The 18,077-nt window shown below is 37.3% G+C and overlaps 2 protein-coding genes across 2 annotated transcripts; one reads left to right on the top strand and one right to left on the bottom strand.

The window, feature by feature from the left end:
- Positions 1 to 351: 351 nt before the first annotated feature.
- psmd2 (proteasome 26S subunit ubiquitin receptor, non-ATPase 2) lies at positions 352 to 9,055 on the bottom strand. Its single transcript, XM_077611888.1, has 21 exons — positions 8,861 to 9,055; positions 8,275 to 8,331; positions 8,020 to 8,184; positions 7,723 to 7,844; positions 6,947 to 7,171; positions 6,712 to 6,870; positions 6,466 to 6,610; positions 5,803 to 5,863; positions 5,436 to 5,582; positions 5,244 to 5,350; positions 4,942 to 5,069; positions 4,567 to 4,654; positions 4,313 to 4,475; positions 3,576 to 3,677; positions 2,796 to 2,944; positions 2,640 to 2,723; positions 1,952 to 2,120; positions 1,751 to 1,845; positions 1,545 to 1,671; positions 1,185 to 1,303; positions 352 to 1,019 (listed from the first exon to the last, which is right to left on the bottom strand). Exons 1-21 carry the CDS (start codon positions 8,981 to 8,983, stop codon positions 837 to 839), a joined length of 2,718 nt encoding a protein of 905 aa, XP_077468014.1. The 5' UTR covers positions 8,984 to 9,055; the 3' UTR covers positions 352 to 836.
- A 464-nt stretch (positions 9,056 to 9,519) lies between these two features.
- On the top strand, positions 9,520 to 17,209 carry prss59 (serine protease 59, putative). Its single transcript, XM_077612126.1, has 9 exons — positions 9,520 to 9,760; positions 9,924 to 10,105; positions 11,172 to 11,404; positions 11,963 to 12,098; positions 12,564 to 12,678; positions 13,588 to 13,786; positions 14,757 to 14,847; positions 14,925 to 15,127; positions 16,643 to 17,209. The coding sequence occupies exons 1-9, from the start codon at positions 9,524 to 9,526 to the stop codon at positions 16,750 to 16,752; spliced, it is 1,506 nt and encodes a 501-aa protein (XP_077468252.1). The 5' UTR covers positions 9,520 to 9,523; the 3' UTR covers positions 16,753 to 17,209.
- Positions 17,210 to 18,077: the final 868 nt, after the last annotated feature.

Genomic DNA, 18,077 nt, shown 5'->3' with positions numbered 1-18,077 from the left:
TGGTTTATAAGTGTTCAGCCACTCTTAGTCATTACCTTGTAGAATACCCTTTTTACAGCTCTAAGTCTTTAGTGGTAGATCTCTACCAGTTTTGCACATTAACCTGAAACCTTTGCACATTTTCTCTGTAGAATAGCTCAAGCTCGGTCATTTTAGTTGAAGTTTCCATTTGTAAATGACAAATTTGTGATTTTGGCACAGATTATCAATAGGAATCACATTTTGAAAGATGTAAAATTTGTAAAACTGTTACAGTAAATGAATGCAAGTAGTTTATATTAGAAATGTAGTCCAAATAAATGATCTTCAGAGATGAACTAAAAATCCAACATTAAAAAGAACAGTACAATGTTAATTTCACAATGTGTATCCATGTTTTATTTTTCAACAAACCTTTACAGTACTTTACCAAAACTAAAAAAAAGGATATAAGAAACCAACTGTTCAATGTTTTGATGACAAATTATATCTGATGTAAATAATGGGGACAAAAATATCTGTTGCAATGAATAAGGCTGAGTGAAAATTGTGATAAGGGTAACATTTACAGCAGGGCTATGGATGGTTGTTGAATTGAAGATGTTTGAATTTAAGCCAATAGCCAGGAAGGGCAGCTTAATGTTGATTAGATAAGTTCCTGGTGAACCTCTCTAATGTATTAACAGTTAAATTACCCAGAGCCCAACCATTCTTTGATAAAGACAGGTTAGGTTTCCATCATACCATTGCTCTTTACGGCAATAAAGTAAAGATCTAAAGATGGCAGAGAAGCATGTTGGGTTACCCTTGAAAATACAATGAGTTCAGGGGCTAAGGGGAAGGAGTTTCAGAACATACTAAGTTTCATAGTTAGGGTTCTTGCGAAGGATAACAAAGCCCTCCAGGATGGGGGTGACGGGTAAGTACTCCTCTGTAGCCAACTCTGCTCTCTCTCCATGTGCTAGCAAAACCGGTGTTGTGTGAGTCTGAAATCCTGTGATGGCCTTTGGTTTGCCTGCTTGGCCCACAACATCCACGGCCTATGAAGGTATGTCAAAAAAAATACAGTCACATTTCGGGGTTAACCTAACTTGTAAATTTCCTACTGACCAAAAATATCTAAAATAAAACATTATAAGACTTGGAAATTTACTTCGCTCTTTGGTGAATATTTTATAATATATATATAATACATGAGGCTTTACCTGACCAACTCTAACGGAAACTGGTAGGGGTCGAAGTTCCTCATCAAAGGTGACTAGCATACGCGGCTGCATGGCAGCAACCAGGCCGTAAAGAATGTAGTGAGATTTTCCCAGAATTACTGCAATTCACAAAGTTACAAACAGAAGAAATTTCAATGCAGAGAATTTACTGATGATTTCACTTTGTAAAAAATAAAGAGTAAATACATTGTTATTTCGATCAACCATTGAATTCTGCACCCAAAAAATGTGTGAAAAACTGAAAAACAACGTTCAGAGCTAAAACTGTAAAAATGTTTCCAAGTGTTATGAATGCTAAAACAAGGATGAAAGCAATGAGTGAAAGCAGCAAGAGCTCACTGTTCTTGACATCGAGGAAGGAGACGAGCACAGTGAGCAACCCAGCCACGGCAACCTGACTCATCAGCTGCCTGTCACTATGGTAGGGACAGAGCGTCAGTGTGCCTTTACCCAGGTGAGTCAGACCCTGTAGTGACGTAAACGGTGCAAAGTCAATACTTATTCGTACACTAGCACACGGGCCTCTTTGTGACGACGCCACACACCTGGGCCAGTCGAACCATGAAGAGATTGTTCGGGTCTTTGGCGTGATATTGCGCCAGCTGCCGCAGCATTGCAGCCAGCCGGGCATTATTTGTTCCTGGGAAAAAATGTGGGGAGGAAACATGAAATAATTGGGTTTAAAATGAATGTGTATGAAATGGTTAACTGTGTGGGTATTATAAATGTAGGATATCCAGACTCACCACTGCCCACCATGCCCATGGCAAAGATAGAGTTGTGTGAGACCTCGGGGTCAGCATCGTGAGAAAACTTGCTGAGGGTGTCCAAGATGTTCAAACGTGGGTTGGACACAGAGATGAGAGCCAGAGCAAGTGGCACCGCACGCCTCAGAGTGGGTTCACCATAACGCAGCTAATGTTGAGATGTAGCACAAAAATGAAGCCACAATGTTATTATTATTATTTTTTTTCAAAAGCTAGTTTTCATATGCAAGTTTTTAATTAAGAGAGAGGGGGAAAGAAAAAAAAAGATCACCCCACCATAAAATTAAAAATGTGGTTTATCATATTTGATTTTGACATTGTATTTACCGCAAAATAACTCAAGAGTCTGAACTAATAACCATTATAAGTTTTTATTGTTAATGTGTATCAGGTGTCATTGGAAATTTCCGAAGCATATTAATCCATGAGGTACCCATCAATACATGGTACCTCATTAAACTCAGTACCCCAATTATCCTGTGTCTTTAATCTGCAATTTTTTTTTATATAAACAACGACTCCATTTGTCCTTGTGGAATGATTTATTTTGTAGATCTGTCGTGAGATGGGCATAATTATTACATCCACCCTGAACGTACTACAACAACAGTAGTGACTAGACCAAGAGAGAATGGTGGAAGCCAATATGGTGACTAGCAGTACTTACCAGATGTCCAAAAGTCCTCAGTGCCATTTCAGAGCCTATCTCCTCCCCCATGGCAATGAGGGCAATGCCAAGAACAGCTACCCCCTGTGACAGTTATAACAATCAATATTATATTGTTGTAGCTGATGATGATAGCAGCCCAAAATGAAAATTCACCTGATGGGAGCCCATGTCAGCTGTGTCCTTCTTGTCTTTATCTTTTTTGTCTTTTTTGTCCTTATCATCTTCTTTTTCTTTCTCTTTGGCCTCATAGTGCTCACTGCAGATGTGGAGAAGTTGCTGTACCTTCAGCACATTGCCAGAGCCTGCAACAAGTGACAACTTCAGAGAAGATTCAATCAAACAAGTTCAAAGCAAACTACGCCTACCTGGCTCCTTCTACTGACTAACACGGACCCAAAAGGCAACCATGCGTCTCTCAGCCTAAAAAAATAGAAATAGATCTGGGAGGATCGATGTGTACTACATATCCCTAGAATGTATAGGGATATTAATTTAATCCTACCGAATTTCATTGTGATCTGTCCATGAATAAAGTAGGAGTAGCAATTTTATTTCTGAAGAAATTAATTTGAATAACCAGACCATAGAAAAAAAAACACAAATTTTAAAAATCTGTTTCTAAGAATGATGCATATGCATACCTAAAATATACATTCCTAATTTCATTTTGATCAGTCCTGTATAGAGTATCATATTTAATTCTGTAATTAATTAATCTGATTAATGAGCCAAAAATAAAAATCCAGTTACAAGGATTGATGTATATACCTGATTTTTTTTAAAAACCGATTCACCCACGAATAACGAAAGAGTAGTAATTTTAGCTAGTGTCCTTACTAGGAAGCAGTGCAATCAGTTGCTATGGGCAGTCCAAAAACAATGATATTGGTTTGTGCAAAAGGCTAAAATCCCCACTAATAGTCGCAGACTAACCTGCATAAGCACAAATATCAACTAGCGTGTTGGCAAAGCTGCGGAAAGGCTCAGGAACAACTTGAAGAGCTGCTAGAGTGGTCTCAATGGCCTCTCCTTTACCTATAAGTAAAAGAAAGAAAATAGCACAATTATTTAAATTAAGCACAACAGAACCGCTCTCGAGTGGTAATCGAGAAGAATTTCCAATGCAAAATAAATAAATAAATAAAAACACTGAATAGAAACATGTCAACTCATTTTGACACTTGAAAGGAAAATAGTAGCAGTTTAATCACCTATTCAGCACTTTATTTTTGCATAGAAGACAGTCACAATTACTCATTCAGTTCGGCAGTGATTCAAATTTGCATTCGTGCGGGTGTGAAATCGGAATTTTAGTGACAGACTGAGCTTTGTTAAAGGGAATTAATATAGCAAAGTTATGACATAGTTTAATTTTTTGAAAATGTTGATGTGTGAAGGCTAAATTATACAGCATGTGTCACGGCTCTGATCCACTTGATGTTCAGTGGCGGAATGAATTTGTAATAATTATACTCCAGAGTAAGATATTCTCAACTCTCAGACATTGAATATGTAATTGTTACTCATTTCAACTCAGCATATGATTAGAAGTATATGCCCACACCAAAATGAGTATCGTGATTATAAAATAAATTAAGAAAAAAAGAATTAAAGAAAGTGATAAATAAATTTTTAAAAAAGAATGAAGAAAAGCAGCAATTGAATGTTACCCAAGTGGTTGAGTCCTAAACCAAGAGGGAGCCAGCGGGCATATGTGTCTTTTAGCTCTTGTTCATTCTTCTCCATGATCGTCTGCACAATGGTGGAAGTCACATCACCATTACATGACCCCACAGCGATCATACCACACGCCAAAGCTGTCACTCCAACCACCTGGGGGAAATAAACATAAAACTGCATAAACCCACTGCAGATTTAAGCATGCCAAAAAAGTTCTGCACATAAACATCCAAATAAAAGACACCTCCATGCTGGATTTTGAGTCTCCCATGACAGGCAGAAGAAGAGACAGAACATCTTCTCTATTGGAGCCAGCATAAGCTAGACCCAATCTATAAAAGGAAGAAATTGTTTAAAATTTTGAATGGCAGCTGTATGTAATACATGTCATTTATTTATTATTATTTTAATTAATAATGTTAACTTGTTGGTTTACGAATATTGAAAACAAGAGACTGACGAAAACATGAACATTTGAGTTGTGCTTACTCAAGTTAGTTACGAAAGTCTTCATTTAGCGTAACGTTGTGGAAGTTAAATTTTATACAATGTAGGTCAAATAAAACAGAAAACTATTACATGTTCAGCATTATTTTTTTTTTTTAAAACTTGTTCTCACCCAAAAATGGCCCCTATCCTCATGGTGTTACTGTTGTGGAGGACATAGTCTGAGAGCAGGGCGAGAGCTGGGTCACATTCATTTCTCACCCCTGAATTTACTATACCACAGGCAAGGAGGGCACCAGACTGCAGAAAATAAAATTGGGAGAAGAATAAAGCAAGCTGACCACATGTGCTTGGATTACTTGGGCAAAAATATAGATCCCATTTTCTCTAGCGTTTTAATTTACAGCAATGGCTGTGACGGTATGACTTTTATCTCAAACTCAGCTCAATAAACTTGTTCAATGGATAATTTACCTTAATGTAGTCCTCAGATGAATAAAGATATTTATCAATTTGGGTCAGACCGCCATCCACATCCCAAAGCAAGATCATCCCCAGAGAGGCTGCAGCACTCAACATACCTTAAAAGTTTCATATTATATTGAAATGATCAGAAATACATGGATGCAATAAAGATACATAATTGCTATAAGTAAGTATCTGTACCATGGTCCTTGTTCTTGTACAACCATTTGTTGCCATCATCTGTTAACAACTTGTCTTGCCCAAATGCAGCATTAACAAAGCCATTGACAAAGGAAGAGGCCAGGTTCATCCGGGCTGAGTCCACTTGGGAGCCACTACCTCCAAATCCTTTAAAATACAAAGGTGAAGCATTGAGTTTATCACAGGACATGTACACATAAAAAAAAACTAATTATTGGTCTATGTAAATGGAATATTAAATGAATAATTTATATAAAAGAAGATATTTTAATATTGGATGCTTACAAGAACAACAACAAAAAGCTTAAAATAAAGCTAATGCCCAATTTTCCTTTTAACATGCAAGCTGTGTACACACACGACTCACTATTATTTTCCAGGTGTGTTTTGTAGATGTCATCTGGGACTTTGGGTTCCATGATATCCAACTGTGGAGGTCAGGATGAGGGTGTTACAACATGATGTGGTTTACCTTTACAATAAAGTGTATATTGATAGAACTAGTGAAACAAAACGAGTCAGATGATGGTCTGAGTTTGAGTATAGGCACAACATTTACTGAAGTTGAAGTCAATACTAGGGACAACACACCAAAATCAAACTTCTTGGTTGAATGTTAAAAAGAAATAAAATTTAAACCAAGAGTGGGGACTGAAACCCTTAATTAAAAAGCTACACCTTTTAAAAACGATACATCGATTCTTGGTGCAATCATATTGATATCCTATTTGGGTACAAAATATTGCAATATATTACAATATTATTGTATTTTCACACTTCTAATCAGCAAAATTTTGTATACCTTACTATTTCTGTCTGAAACAAACACATTTGTGATGTTTGAGATTTTTTTTCCCATTGTTTCACTAAATATTTCAAACGTAAGTACAAAATAAGATTTAAAAAGAAAAAATCTACAATTTTACAAAACGTTCCATTAAAAGTTAAAAACATCAAACAATAAATATACACAAGTGGTGTTTGAAAATGTTGAATTCTGAATTTCTCCTTGAAACCTTCATTTGCCTACCTCCCTGGCCAGTGCCAAGAAATTGCTGTTGAGCTGCACATTGGACATGATCTCTGTCAGATCCTCATAAACGTCCACAAACTCACTAAGTTCCAAGAACATGCCATGGCGGCCAAGCATGAAGGACATCTGCTTTTGAATAACTCTGCAACACATTAGGAATTAGTAACTCAAACTATTAAAACTGAAACACTAATGTAAGGAAACAATTTTAAAATGTACTGCTACACGTCAAAATGTCCTCACATATCTTTGCAGGAAGTGAAGATGTTTTCTACAAGCTCTACATCATTGAGCATCAGAGCCAATCGAAGAGCTTCGGGATAACGGTTGAACTTCCTGAAGATTTTCAAGGCACACCGAAGAAGTGCAGAGTTTTCTGGCTCCGGAACATAGCTCACACAACTGCAACAGTGGCAAACAAATGGGTCAAATATTTTATCAATAAACATTCTAAAGCATACATTGTAACCGGGCCTACCTTGTAAGATAGAGGCAAACCTTGCCATAAGCATTCTCGTCAATGTATTCCTCAAGCATCTCCAGCCTCTCAATTTCCATCAAGAGATCACAAGCCTCGTGCTCAGCATTGTGTGCCATGTTGTAAGGTACAATTTCCTTCACCAGTTTCAACAAGGTCTCCTGTTGGGTCTTATCATTCTCCTCCACCTCCTGCCACTCTTTTGCCACCTCACCAGCCAGATGCCTGTAAAACATGAACATAAGGAATGTACTTGGTTCTTTACCTAAGACTTTAGCAATGACTTCTTCCGAATTAACAACTCGCATTTGAAAAATATCGGGATTCTGCATGTGGCATGGGGATTTAGCTCAATGCAGAAAGGTATAATCAAGTTCCATAAAAACAAATGCACCCATCCAGAAGTCATCACTTTTAGAGAAAACTTTCCACTTTAAAAAGGATAATGCCAGGCCACACGTGGCAGTAATTACAGCATCATGACTGCGTAGAAAAAGATGTGGTTAGCAATGGCCATGCTCTACCTTTTGGGGGGAGATTTGTTTCAAATTTGGAATTTAAAAATCAACACATTTGATGCATAAAATTATACATTTCCTCAGTTTAAACCTTTGGGCTAGCATCCATGTTCTATTAGGAAGAAAATATTGAAATTTGGCCTTTATACACATGACAAAGTTTTTATTCAGAATTCATAGTGTGCCAACTGTTTTGGGCATCCGTTTGTGTGGCTATGAAAATTCATTCAATGATTATATTTAATTGTTAGGAATTACCGAACATATTCGTGTCCCCAGGAAGCCAACTCTTCCTGGGAGCCCAGCAGGCGGTACTTGAGACACTCCCTCTCTCCACTCATTGTCATGGCCAGCACTGATGCTACATCTGCACAAAAACGCTGCAAAAAAAGAACAATTTAAAATAATTCGAGTTACCCAGTTAAGCGTACCCGAAAACCATTTCGACATGCATGGTTTGCAAAGTTTAAACTCAACGGAAATCTGTAGGTGATCTTAATCCGAATATTTGTTAAGTGTATTTTTCTCAATGCTACTCTACTTTTTTAGCCATACCTTGTTTTCCCCTGGAGACATGCCTTCATAGATTTCTTTAAGCTTCCCATAATGTGGTCGCAAAAACTTTAAAGGCTTGGGCACGGATGTCATCGAGGTGGTTGATGAGCGTATTAGCCTACGTAGCTCTTCCAGTGCAGGACGGTACAAGGATGTATCCTTTTCCTGCAAATAAGGGTAAAGGTAAGGATGAGTTTTGAGTTTTATTCTCTAACATTATGTATATAATTTGGTGTATTCATGAGTAATACTCACGCCCAGTCTCTCAACCATCATTTCCAAATCCTCTTGTAATTGCTTATCTTCTTCAGACTGAAAGTGAAAACAGAATTACTGAGACTCCTTCAGTCAATAAATAGTTTTACTTTTAAATCATAAATGGCACACACATCATGAAACTATTTCATTCATCAGCGAAACATTTGTAAAGTGGACATCCTATTGATGTACATGTAGTCCGGGAAATCCAGAGAATAACTACACAAATACGAATACAACATGGAAATGATACACAGGTTTACAATACAACAGAGATTCGACATTTGGTGTAGCAGACAAGTTTAGATTTAGCAATATTTGCTAAATTTAGCTTTCCGGCTAGCTTGTTTCAAGGGGCCGTTTTATCGCGGAATTTGTTTGGGTAACGCGAAAGCGATCACAATAGACTGTAATATAGCACTTTCGTATCTAGAAACAGACGACAACACAAATAAGTGAACTATGCTCGAATCGGGAATGACAATGACAGAGAGGCTAGCCTGTTCAACCATGTTGTCATAGTGGCGGTGACTTAGCAAAATAACCCGGCAGCTTTAATCAACAACGACTTTCTGGCATTTACCAATTCTTGCTCCTCTTTCTTCTCTTTATCCTTTCCTGAAGGCTGCGAGTCCTTTTCCTTGTTCTTTTCATTCTCATCGGATTTTTCAGACGGCTTCTTCTCTTTGTTTTTAGAATCCTCCATGGTTGCAAACCACTAAAAATCTACTACCGACAGATAGCAAAATGAAACGGGGGGAACCGGAAAGGTATCTTCTTTTACGTTCCGAATTTTTGTGAGTTTTTTATGTACTGCCTCTACTGGTCATAAATATTAATGCCGTTGTTTCGCCATGTATACTTCACTGACGAGAAAATGTGGGAATAATCTAATACATTAAAATTTGAACGCTTTCATTGAAAAAAAGCATAATTTGACTAGTTTGAAATATAAGGAAATCAATCTATATTTATCAAAAAGTTTTTCTATTTTAAGAAATTTTAAAGCATGTTTCATTACATGTTTCATTTATATGTTAGTTTGGTATGCATTGTGGTGTTTTTGAAAGGTGACGTTTGATTGTGTGCATGTTTTTGTTTTTACGTTTCTTTATCAACACTAAAAACATATACAATATATCTTGCTACATTAAAACATATCTTATATGTCTTACGAAATTTGTAAAAAAACAAACTAACACACAAAAATTACATTTGTCCCGTGCACCTAAAGTAGCAAAGTCATATGACTGACTGCACAAGTCATATGCTTGTGTTTCCTACTTCTGTCAACATGGCTTTACATACCCATGGATTTGTTTTCTGTAAATTAACTTTTCTGTTTGCAGTTCTAGTGGTTGGAGAGGGACGACTCAAAGGTTTTGGTAGGTTTAATGACATACACAGACCTGCGTCCGACGAGCAATGGTTCATGCAGAAACTAGATCACTTCAATGGAGCAGACGTCAGAATGTGGAAGCAGGTATAGTAATGTTTTTTCTGCACCACTCATTATTAATATGTTTTTTAATATACAGGGGAAAAAGTATCCCCTCTTAGACAGTTTGAGAGTAAAATGATTGTGAATGTCACTGATGCAAAGTAAAGATAGAGGATATTGTCTATTCTCAATTTTCTGTCCTCAGAGGTACTTTGTGAATGATGCCTTCTATAAGCCTGGTGGGCCTGTGTTTCTTATGATCGGTGGAGAGGGTCCAGCCAATCCAGCTTGGATGCAACATGGTACCTGGCTCACTTATGCAGAGAAACTGGGAGCAATTTGCTTTATGTTGGAGCATCGCTTCTATGGAAAGAGTCATCCAACAGTGTATGTTGCTTTTTTTTTAACTCCTGCCTTTTATTTTTAGCTATAAATCTCTATAAATTTACACTATTAGTTCTCTGCCATTGTTGGCGATGGACATCAAATATATTTTAACTTGTAGGGCTGATTGTGCTAGTCTGATCTTAGTTAAATTGGAATGTAAAACATATTCACTTCAGCTTTTTCAGGTAATTAATGTCAAAATAATCTTAGCATATTGGTGGCATGCAGAACTGGACATTCCCTTTCGTTCATGACACGAATGAAGAGAAGTGGTATTATTTAGTAAACCATGGATGGGCATCTGATCAAATTGGCAATATCATTTTCAATTATCATAAAATTTTCCTGGGCAATTTTTAACACCGTTTAACCCACAACACTAAATAACTGACATCAAATTAAAATTATTTTTAACTCTGGGCCTTTGAATGTCCATAGGAACAAAAAGACTACAACATTTCACATTTGTCCTAAATTTTTTTAAATATTTAGATAGTAGTGTAGTTTAATGTATTTATTTAAATGATAATTCTCCTATTAGAAGAGAAAAAAATATCACAAAATTACTCAGATTTCATACCTATGAGGCATTTAGGGTTAAGGCTTTAATTTTAGCTGTCCCACCAGTAGAGGGCAACATACCTCTTCAAATCAGATGCCTTGTCACACAGATGCAATTTAAAATTAATATTTTGTGCTCTTTTTGCGAGGGGCCCTATCCAGTCTGTTTTCTATAGCTCCCTCCTCTACCCCACCTGAATCAGCAAGCTGTCCTGGAGCTTCATAATGATCCTGACTATTTGATTTGGGTGTCTTGGTGGAGGAAGACTTGGAAATCAGACTGGATAGGGGCCCTCGAGGACCGGAGTTAGGCACCCCTGCTCTAAATTGTCCCTAGGTGTTTGACCCTGAATGGTTGTTCATCTCAGTGTGCCCTATAATTTGCTGAATCAGGCTGACCTCCCCTACTGGCAAAAGTAGGCTGGGATAGGCTACAACACCCTTCAACTCTTGTGAGGATAAGCTGTGGTGAAATGAATGAATGAATATTTTTGTTCTCATTTAGTGACCTGAGCACGGAAAACTTGCGGTTCCTCAGTAGCCGACAGGCTTTGGCTGACCTGGCCCACTTTCGCACTGTAATGGCTGACACCAAAGGACTGGTCAACATGAAGTGGGTAGCATTTGGGGGGTCGTACCCAGGCTCTCTAGCAGCCTGGTTCAGGCTGAAGTATCCTCATCTGGTGCATGCCTCTGCAGCTACCAGTGCTCCGATTCATACGACAGTCAACTTTCCAGGTAGAATGCAAGCAAGCATTATTAACAACAAACTGAAAATACATTATAAACAACAGAACAGTTCACATAGAAGATGGCTAATGCCACGACGAGTGCATTTTATATGTAATTTAAATATTTTTCAGAGTTTTATCCACTCAAAAATGTTGAGTTTTCAAAGGCTAGAAAACTGCAAACAAAGACACTCGAAATTATAGTTGATTTTAAATATTTAATGTAATCTTAAATAGAGTCTTACATATTAAACACTATCTCAGTGACTAGGTCACAGACAAAACACAGATATAGTAAGCACTGGGAACTGTTCTTATCTCTTTTCCACCTGTGTCAACAGCACCAGAAGGTGTTATGTTTTCTAAAACAACACTGCACTCTCTATTATTGCCACAGATACAATTTCTCAAATCTTACACCATTTGAAGACTGATATAGTTATTTTGTCTGAACTATAAGAGAACTGTAATTTTATCAACAGTTTTGCTGTCATGTTCTTTCTTCAGCAGACTTGTTTGTTTTTCCTTATTTCCACCTCTTTTTGCCTCCATATTTCTTTCCCAGAGTACTTGGAGGTTGTGGGACGCTCACTGGCTTCCGAGAGCACAGAGTGTCCTCTACTGGTAAAAAAGGCTTCAGACACACTAGTAGAGCGACTCAATGATCCCACAACCTATGAAAACATCACCAAAGACTTCAAGTAAAGTGATTTCATACAAATTAGGGACTCTTTCTGTTTGATCATTCCAAAGTCATTTAAAAATGGTATCCTGACTTATCTCATATTAATAGTTAAGAGTTAAAACATTGTTCTGTGTACTTTTATTACGTACAAAAATGCAGTGCACATTAGGTGCACCTGTAATTTAAAATGGCATCCCAAATTTTATTTTAGTCTAATGTAATATCCTGAAGATCGTTAAAGAAGTTATATCCTCATGCAGCCACAAAGCTCACAAGCAAATCTTAACATAATGCAGTATGCTATTGTCCAGTATGACATACAGTAATGCCCAAACATTTTTTTTGTAATTCTAAAAGATGTAAATTGCTTTCTGCCAGTTGACTGTATTTACTAGTGGTTAATTCCAAAACCGTGTAGTTACTATATTCTTAACCTTGTTCTTGTTTTTGCTCTCCTTCTTTTCTTCTTACACCCATGCAGCTTATGTTCCAAACTGCAGATTCAGACCGAGACAGATTCTGCCTACTTCCTGGAAATACTTGCTGGTAACTTCATGGATGTGGTCCAATATAACGAAGACAAGAGGGATTTTGAGGTAAGCGATAATAGACATGTTGTAATGGAGCCCTAAATAGAGTCTCTAAATAAATGTATTCTGTCCCTGGAAACCATATTTACAAAAATGTGTTCTGTTGCAATACAGTTGACACATACGTCATTGATTAAAATGACACAACAGACCGAAAAGTGAGTGAAATAAATAAAATCCCTAAATAACCTTACACTTAGCCTCCTAAATAATGTTTCTGAGGTGATTGGCTGAATTAGAATTTGTTTTTTTAAGTTTTACAATGATAATCTTTTCTTTATTACTCTCTTCCGATTTCTGTGCCCTACGGTGACTCAAGAGGATATGATTCAGATTGTAAATTGTTATGTAAAAAGTGACGAAAGCCTTTTTGACTGTGTGGATTCCTGTGGCCTTAAAGTTAAATATATACCTTGGAAAAAACCCAAAAGAATCAGCTTGCCACTGAGAATATCACAAGGAGAGAAACATCGCCAGTAACTGCTTCTGTGACACACAGTTTCTGAGCAAACTTTCAGGTTTAAGGTAACCGAAAGGAATCCATTGTACAGTAGGTAAAAATAAGAGTAATATGTAATGCAATGAAAAGTCATGCAGAGCAGAATAACATTAGGATGTGAGATTTTAAGGCCCTTCTGTACAGAAATAAGTTTGACACCATTGATTTTAGAGTCTTCATTTAGCCTGAGAGGTGTGTTTTGGGGTTATTGTGAGAAATCGGAGCACCCTGAGAAAATCCCTGCAATCACTGGGACAGCAATTTCACACAAATGTTCCAGTGGAGATTCAAACCACAATGTCCTGGTTGTGAACTACGTGCTAACTACTTTTCCATTTGCTTCCCGTAAAAATTAATCACAGACCTGTGACGGGTGCAAATGTGCACCTGTGACGGGTGCTTGTTTTGTTTTATAGGGTATAGTTAGCAACATCACAATCAAAGTCCTTTGTGAGGTGATGTCAGACACTTCACTGGGAGACCCGTACGCTCGATATGTTGCTGTGGCCCGCCTCATGATGGACACATTTTCAATGAAATGTCTGGATGTGAGCTTCAACAACAATCTGAGAGACATGACTAATACATCCTGGGATGGGCCAGCCGCAGGGGGAGGTGAGAATGAGTATATGTTTGTTCCATGGGCAAAAGGATTTCCATGTCTTTTAAATATAATCTTTCCTTTTTGGTGTGATTATTTTTTTCCGTTAAAGTTTAATCTTTCCTCTGTTACATACACTCTTTGGATTATCCTGTTATTTCTTATTGGTCTTCGGGCATTTGGTGAAGTGCCATGCCTGCGTCGACAGCTCTAATGACACAGAGTAGATGATGTCATGCTGAAAATTTGCAAAGCCACCAAAAAGGCAGAAAGTCTGAGAGAAATGCCAGCTTGAGGCATGGGCAAAAGCATTTTTAATAATTTCAAATATCATATTTCATTTTAGGTGTAATTTTCTCATAAAACAAATAATATTTCTGCTGTTGCATACACACTCTCAATAATCCTCTGTTATATCTTTTGGGTGTTTGCGCCTTTGGTGAGGTGCCACCCTTTCTGTCGACAGCGCTAGTGACACAGAGTAAATTATGTCATGCTGAAGATTTCAAAAGCAATTAAAAAGGTAGAAGGTCTTACAGAAATACAAGACTGAGGATACCAGGAAATCACTTTATTCTGCTGTATTTTTTACCAACTTAAAAACCACAACATATAACTGTTTCCTGAAAAAAATAATACAGAGCCGAAATAAATGTTTGTGGTTTCTGTTCTACAATAAATTAAACCTTTTACAGTATAATTTAACCACTGATACTGTAACCAGACAGTTTTTCAGGTTCCCAGCCTCACTTTCATGAGTGGGTGGGCTGGAGTGTCACAACAGAAAGTGGTCTCATGAAAGAAAAAGAAAAGCATTGATTGCCATGAAGTACCCATAATAGCTTAATTTATTTGCAATTTGTCTTCTTTTTAAATTACTTTGACTTTTTGTGTTTCACATGAGATATTCTGTTGTGTGGGCTGTAGTTATGTTTCCATCAATCAAGTGAATTTGTTAGCTGTGAGCTAATTGTTTGTTGCCAGGGAGACAGTGGGTCTACCAGACCTGCACTGAATTTGGATTTTATCAAAGCACTGATTCACCAAACCAGCCATTTTCTGGCTTCCCTCTGGAGTAAGTAGGCGACACATTAAAAAAACTGTTTTTATATTTAATTTTCCTTTCCTAATTTTGTCTTCCCATCTACATAGGTATCATGTGAAACAGTGTGAAGACTACTACAATGTCAGTGCTGAGCAACTTGCTGAATCTGTGGCTGAAACCAACGAGTATTATGGCGGCTATGACGTCCACTCCACCAGAATCGTTTTCCCCAATGGGTCCATTGACCCCTGGCATGCATTGGGAATCACTCAAAACATCTCGGATGAACTTCCAGCCGTTTTTATTAAAGGTGAGTAAGAGTATGTGGCCATTGAAAATGTGCTGCATCTCAAGGAAAATTCTAATATTCAATGGCAACAATAGCAAGTATTTTTGGAGTACTGATTCGATTTAAAAAAATCATATTGTATATGTTCAACAAAGCACAACTATCCAATATTCATTCATGAATTTGTTCTTTTTTTTAACAATCAATTTACATTTTTATCCAAGCCTATGTCGCAGCCATTGGGATGATTTAAAAAATATAATTGAGATAATATTAGCAATTATGCATTAATTTAATTGATTTCTACTGCTTTCAGGAGATTCAATGAAGGCAAATTTCTTACGTGTCTGTATTGCTACGTCACATGTATAAAATTAATTTTAAAAAAAATAACAGCCTGTTTACCTATGACAAGTTTTGCAAGTCATAACTAACTTGTCCTTAAATTATTTTCTGTTCCACTTATTCTCACAGGGGGTGCTGGAGTCCATCCCAGCCAACTTTAGGCAGTAGGCAGCTTAGACGCTGAATTGGTTGCCAGCGCACGTCACAATCACACTCCTACCTCAATAGGCAAGAAGGATGTCTTGTTTGTCCTGCGACATAAGGAAAAGTTTACAGGTCAGTGGTAGACCAACCATGATATATGCCTTAGAGATCGTAGCTCTGAGCAAAACACAGGAGGCGGTGCTAGAACTAGCAGAAATGAATATGTTTAGGTTCTCCTTAGGAGTGAAAAGGTTGGATAGGATTAGGAATGAGACAATAAGTGAAGGTTAAGCATTTTGAAGACAGGATCATTGACCAGACTTCAATGGTTTGGCCTTGTCAAGAGGAGAGATAGAGATTATATTGGTAAAAGGATGTTGAGGGTGGAACTACCAGGGAAGAGAGCTAGAGGTCATGGAGGTTGAGTGCGGACATGAAAGTGCCTGGTGTAGGAGAAGAGGGAGGAGGATGCAAAGGACAGGGTGAAATGGGAAAAGTTGATTTGCTGTGGCGACCTCTCACAGGACAAGGCGTTAACCAAGTTAAATTGTTCAGTACAAGAGAATTTAATATAGAAATAAATATGACAAAACAACTATTGTTCCTTTCATGGACTAAGCATGTACCAAAAATGTATTGAACTGTAGACCAAAAGCTGTCTAGACCAGGGGTGTCAAACTCATTTTTTTGTCGCGGGCCACATGGTAGTTTCAATTACATCTGGCGGGCCATTATGTCTTCCAACTAGGCTGCCAAAATGAATCGATTAATAAATTGACAGCTTTCTTGATCATGCTAATCGATAGATCATTTTTGGACACACAGAAAATAATCTACAATCTCCAGTTGAATTTCATCATAAAACAGAAAGTTGGCACTCATCATTTACTTTCTCGGGCCACACAAAATGATGCAGCAGACCAGATTCGGCCCGTTTGCCGCCACTTTGACACCTGTGGTCTATACCAAACCATTGATTGCATGTTCTCATTCCACCCCTAATATTTACTCCTATTGGCATGTCCTGTATTTTTTTTTGTGATACAGGAACAGCCCACTGTGCCAACATGTACCCTGCCAGTGTTGATGATCTCCTCCAGCTAACCCTTGCTAGAGATCAAATCTTCTTACATCTGCAAAAATGGTTAAAGGAATAACTGCCTTCATCTCAAATCCACGCACCGCTTTTTAAATTGACTGCTACTTAAAATCTCAGGTTTTGTAATAAAAGTCAGTTTTATATGATTTTAGAAGTGTTAAAACAAAATTAAGCATAATGATTAAAACTATTTATGTATAATGTGTCAAGTATTTTGCTTGCTTTTTCTGATAGACAATGAAATTAAAGGTTCTAATTCTACTTAATCATGTCCAAGAAAGGGATTAATTCTTATATTTGGGAAACAAATGTCACTCACTACTCACAGTAGAATACCAGTAATTGCTTGTAAGTGGCAATCACGTATGTGACAAATGGAAAGACTCTTTATCTGTCATCCCAGCAGAAAGAATTATGTGGAAAGGATTTGAAGAATAATGGAATTTCATTTTCTGCTGTTTAATAGTGGAGAAAGATGTCAATAAAATAAAATTGCTGTGGGCTGACATTTTAAATGCCACAAGTGTTTTGGCATTTCAAACGCGGGTATTTCAGATAGTCAGTCATCGCTTGTGACATCAGAGACACCTGAAATGTACTTGGCAATGTTATTTAACATGCAAGTTGTCACATTTATAGTCGCATAAACACAGATTTTGCTCAAACAAAAATGATGGAAAACAGTCTAATGGTTGGTTAAACGATTACCCAAGAGCGATCATCAGTAGGATACGAATATTTAAAAACACTGAATTATTGGGAATGTAAGAAAATACAATGCTAGTGAATCATTCAACAGTTTCAGTTATACGTATATGGAAATGAGTTATTGGATGATCATGAAACTAAAATGTATTCTTTGTATGTCTACATTTGGATGTTTTAAGTGCATCAGTCACAACATCCTCAGGAAATGTGGGATTTGAAGCAAGCATGTTGAGAGCCTGTCATTCAAGTACACAGCTGTGTTCAGTCAATATGCCCTTGAAACACAAACTCACAGACCAAATAACCGAACCACTTCCTCCATCAATGCTTATTTTCACAACAGTCCCAGCTGTACAGGCAAACTATTGCATAACCATGCACATTTAAAGACGAGCCAAACCCAAAACATTGAATGCAGTATACTGTAGCCTACTTGAGTATACTTGTAATGGCTGCTGACAGTATATATATTTTTTTAACTCTACATTAGCGGAACGATATTTGTATGTCAGTGATGACCAAACATTTCCTTTATATGTATTGCTCACTTGGCAAAATATATTTTGATGGTGGCTGTAAATCATCCAATCTTGGAAGATATTGATAACATGAGCAGTTAATGTTCTGTAGCCTGTGCTGTAAATTGATTAAGTATAAATTGTTTTCAATGACTAA

This window comes from Stigmatopora argus, chromosome 10 (genome assembly GCF_051989625.1).
Source record: "Stigmatopora argus isolate UIUO_Sarg chromosome 10, RoL_Sarg_1.0, whole genome shotgun sequence".
Lineage (NCBI taxonomy): Eukaryota > Metazoa > Chordata > Actinopteri > Syngnathiformes > Syngnathidae > Stigmatopora > Stigmatopora argus.
Note: the sequence above shows the minus strand (reverse complement) of the source record. Positions and strands in the feature narration are given on the sequence as shown.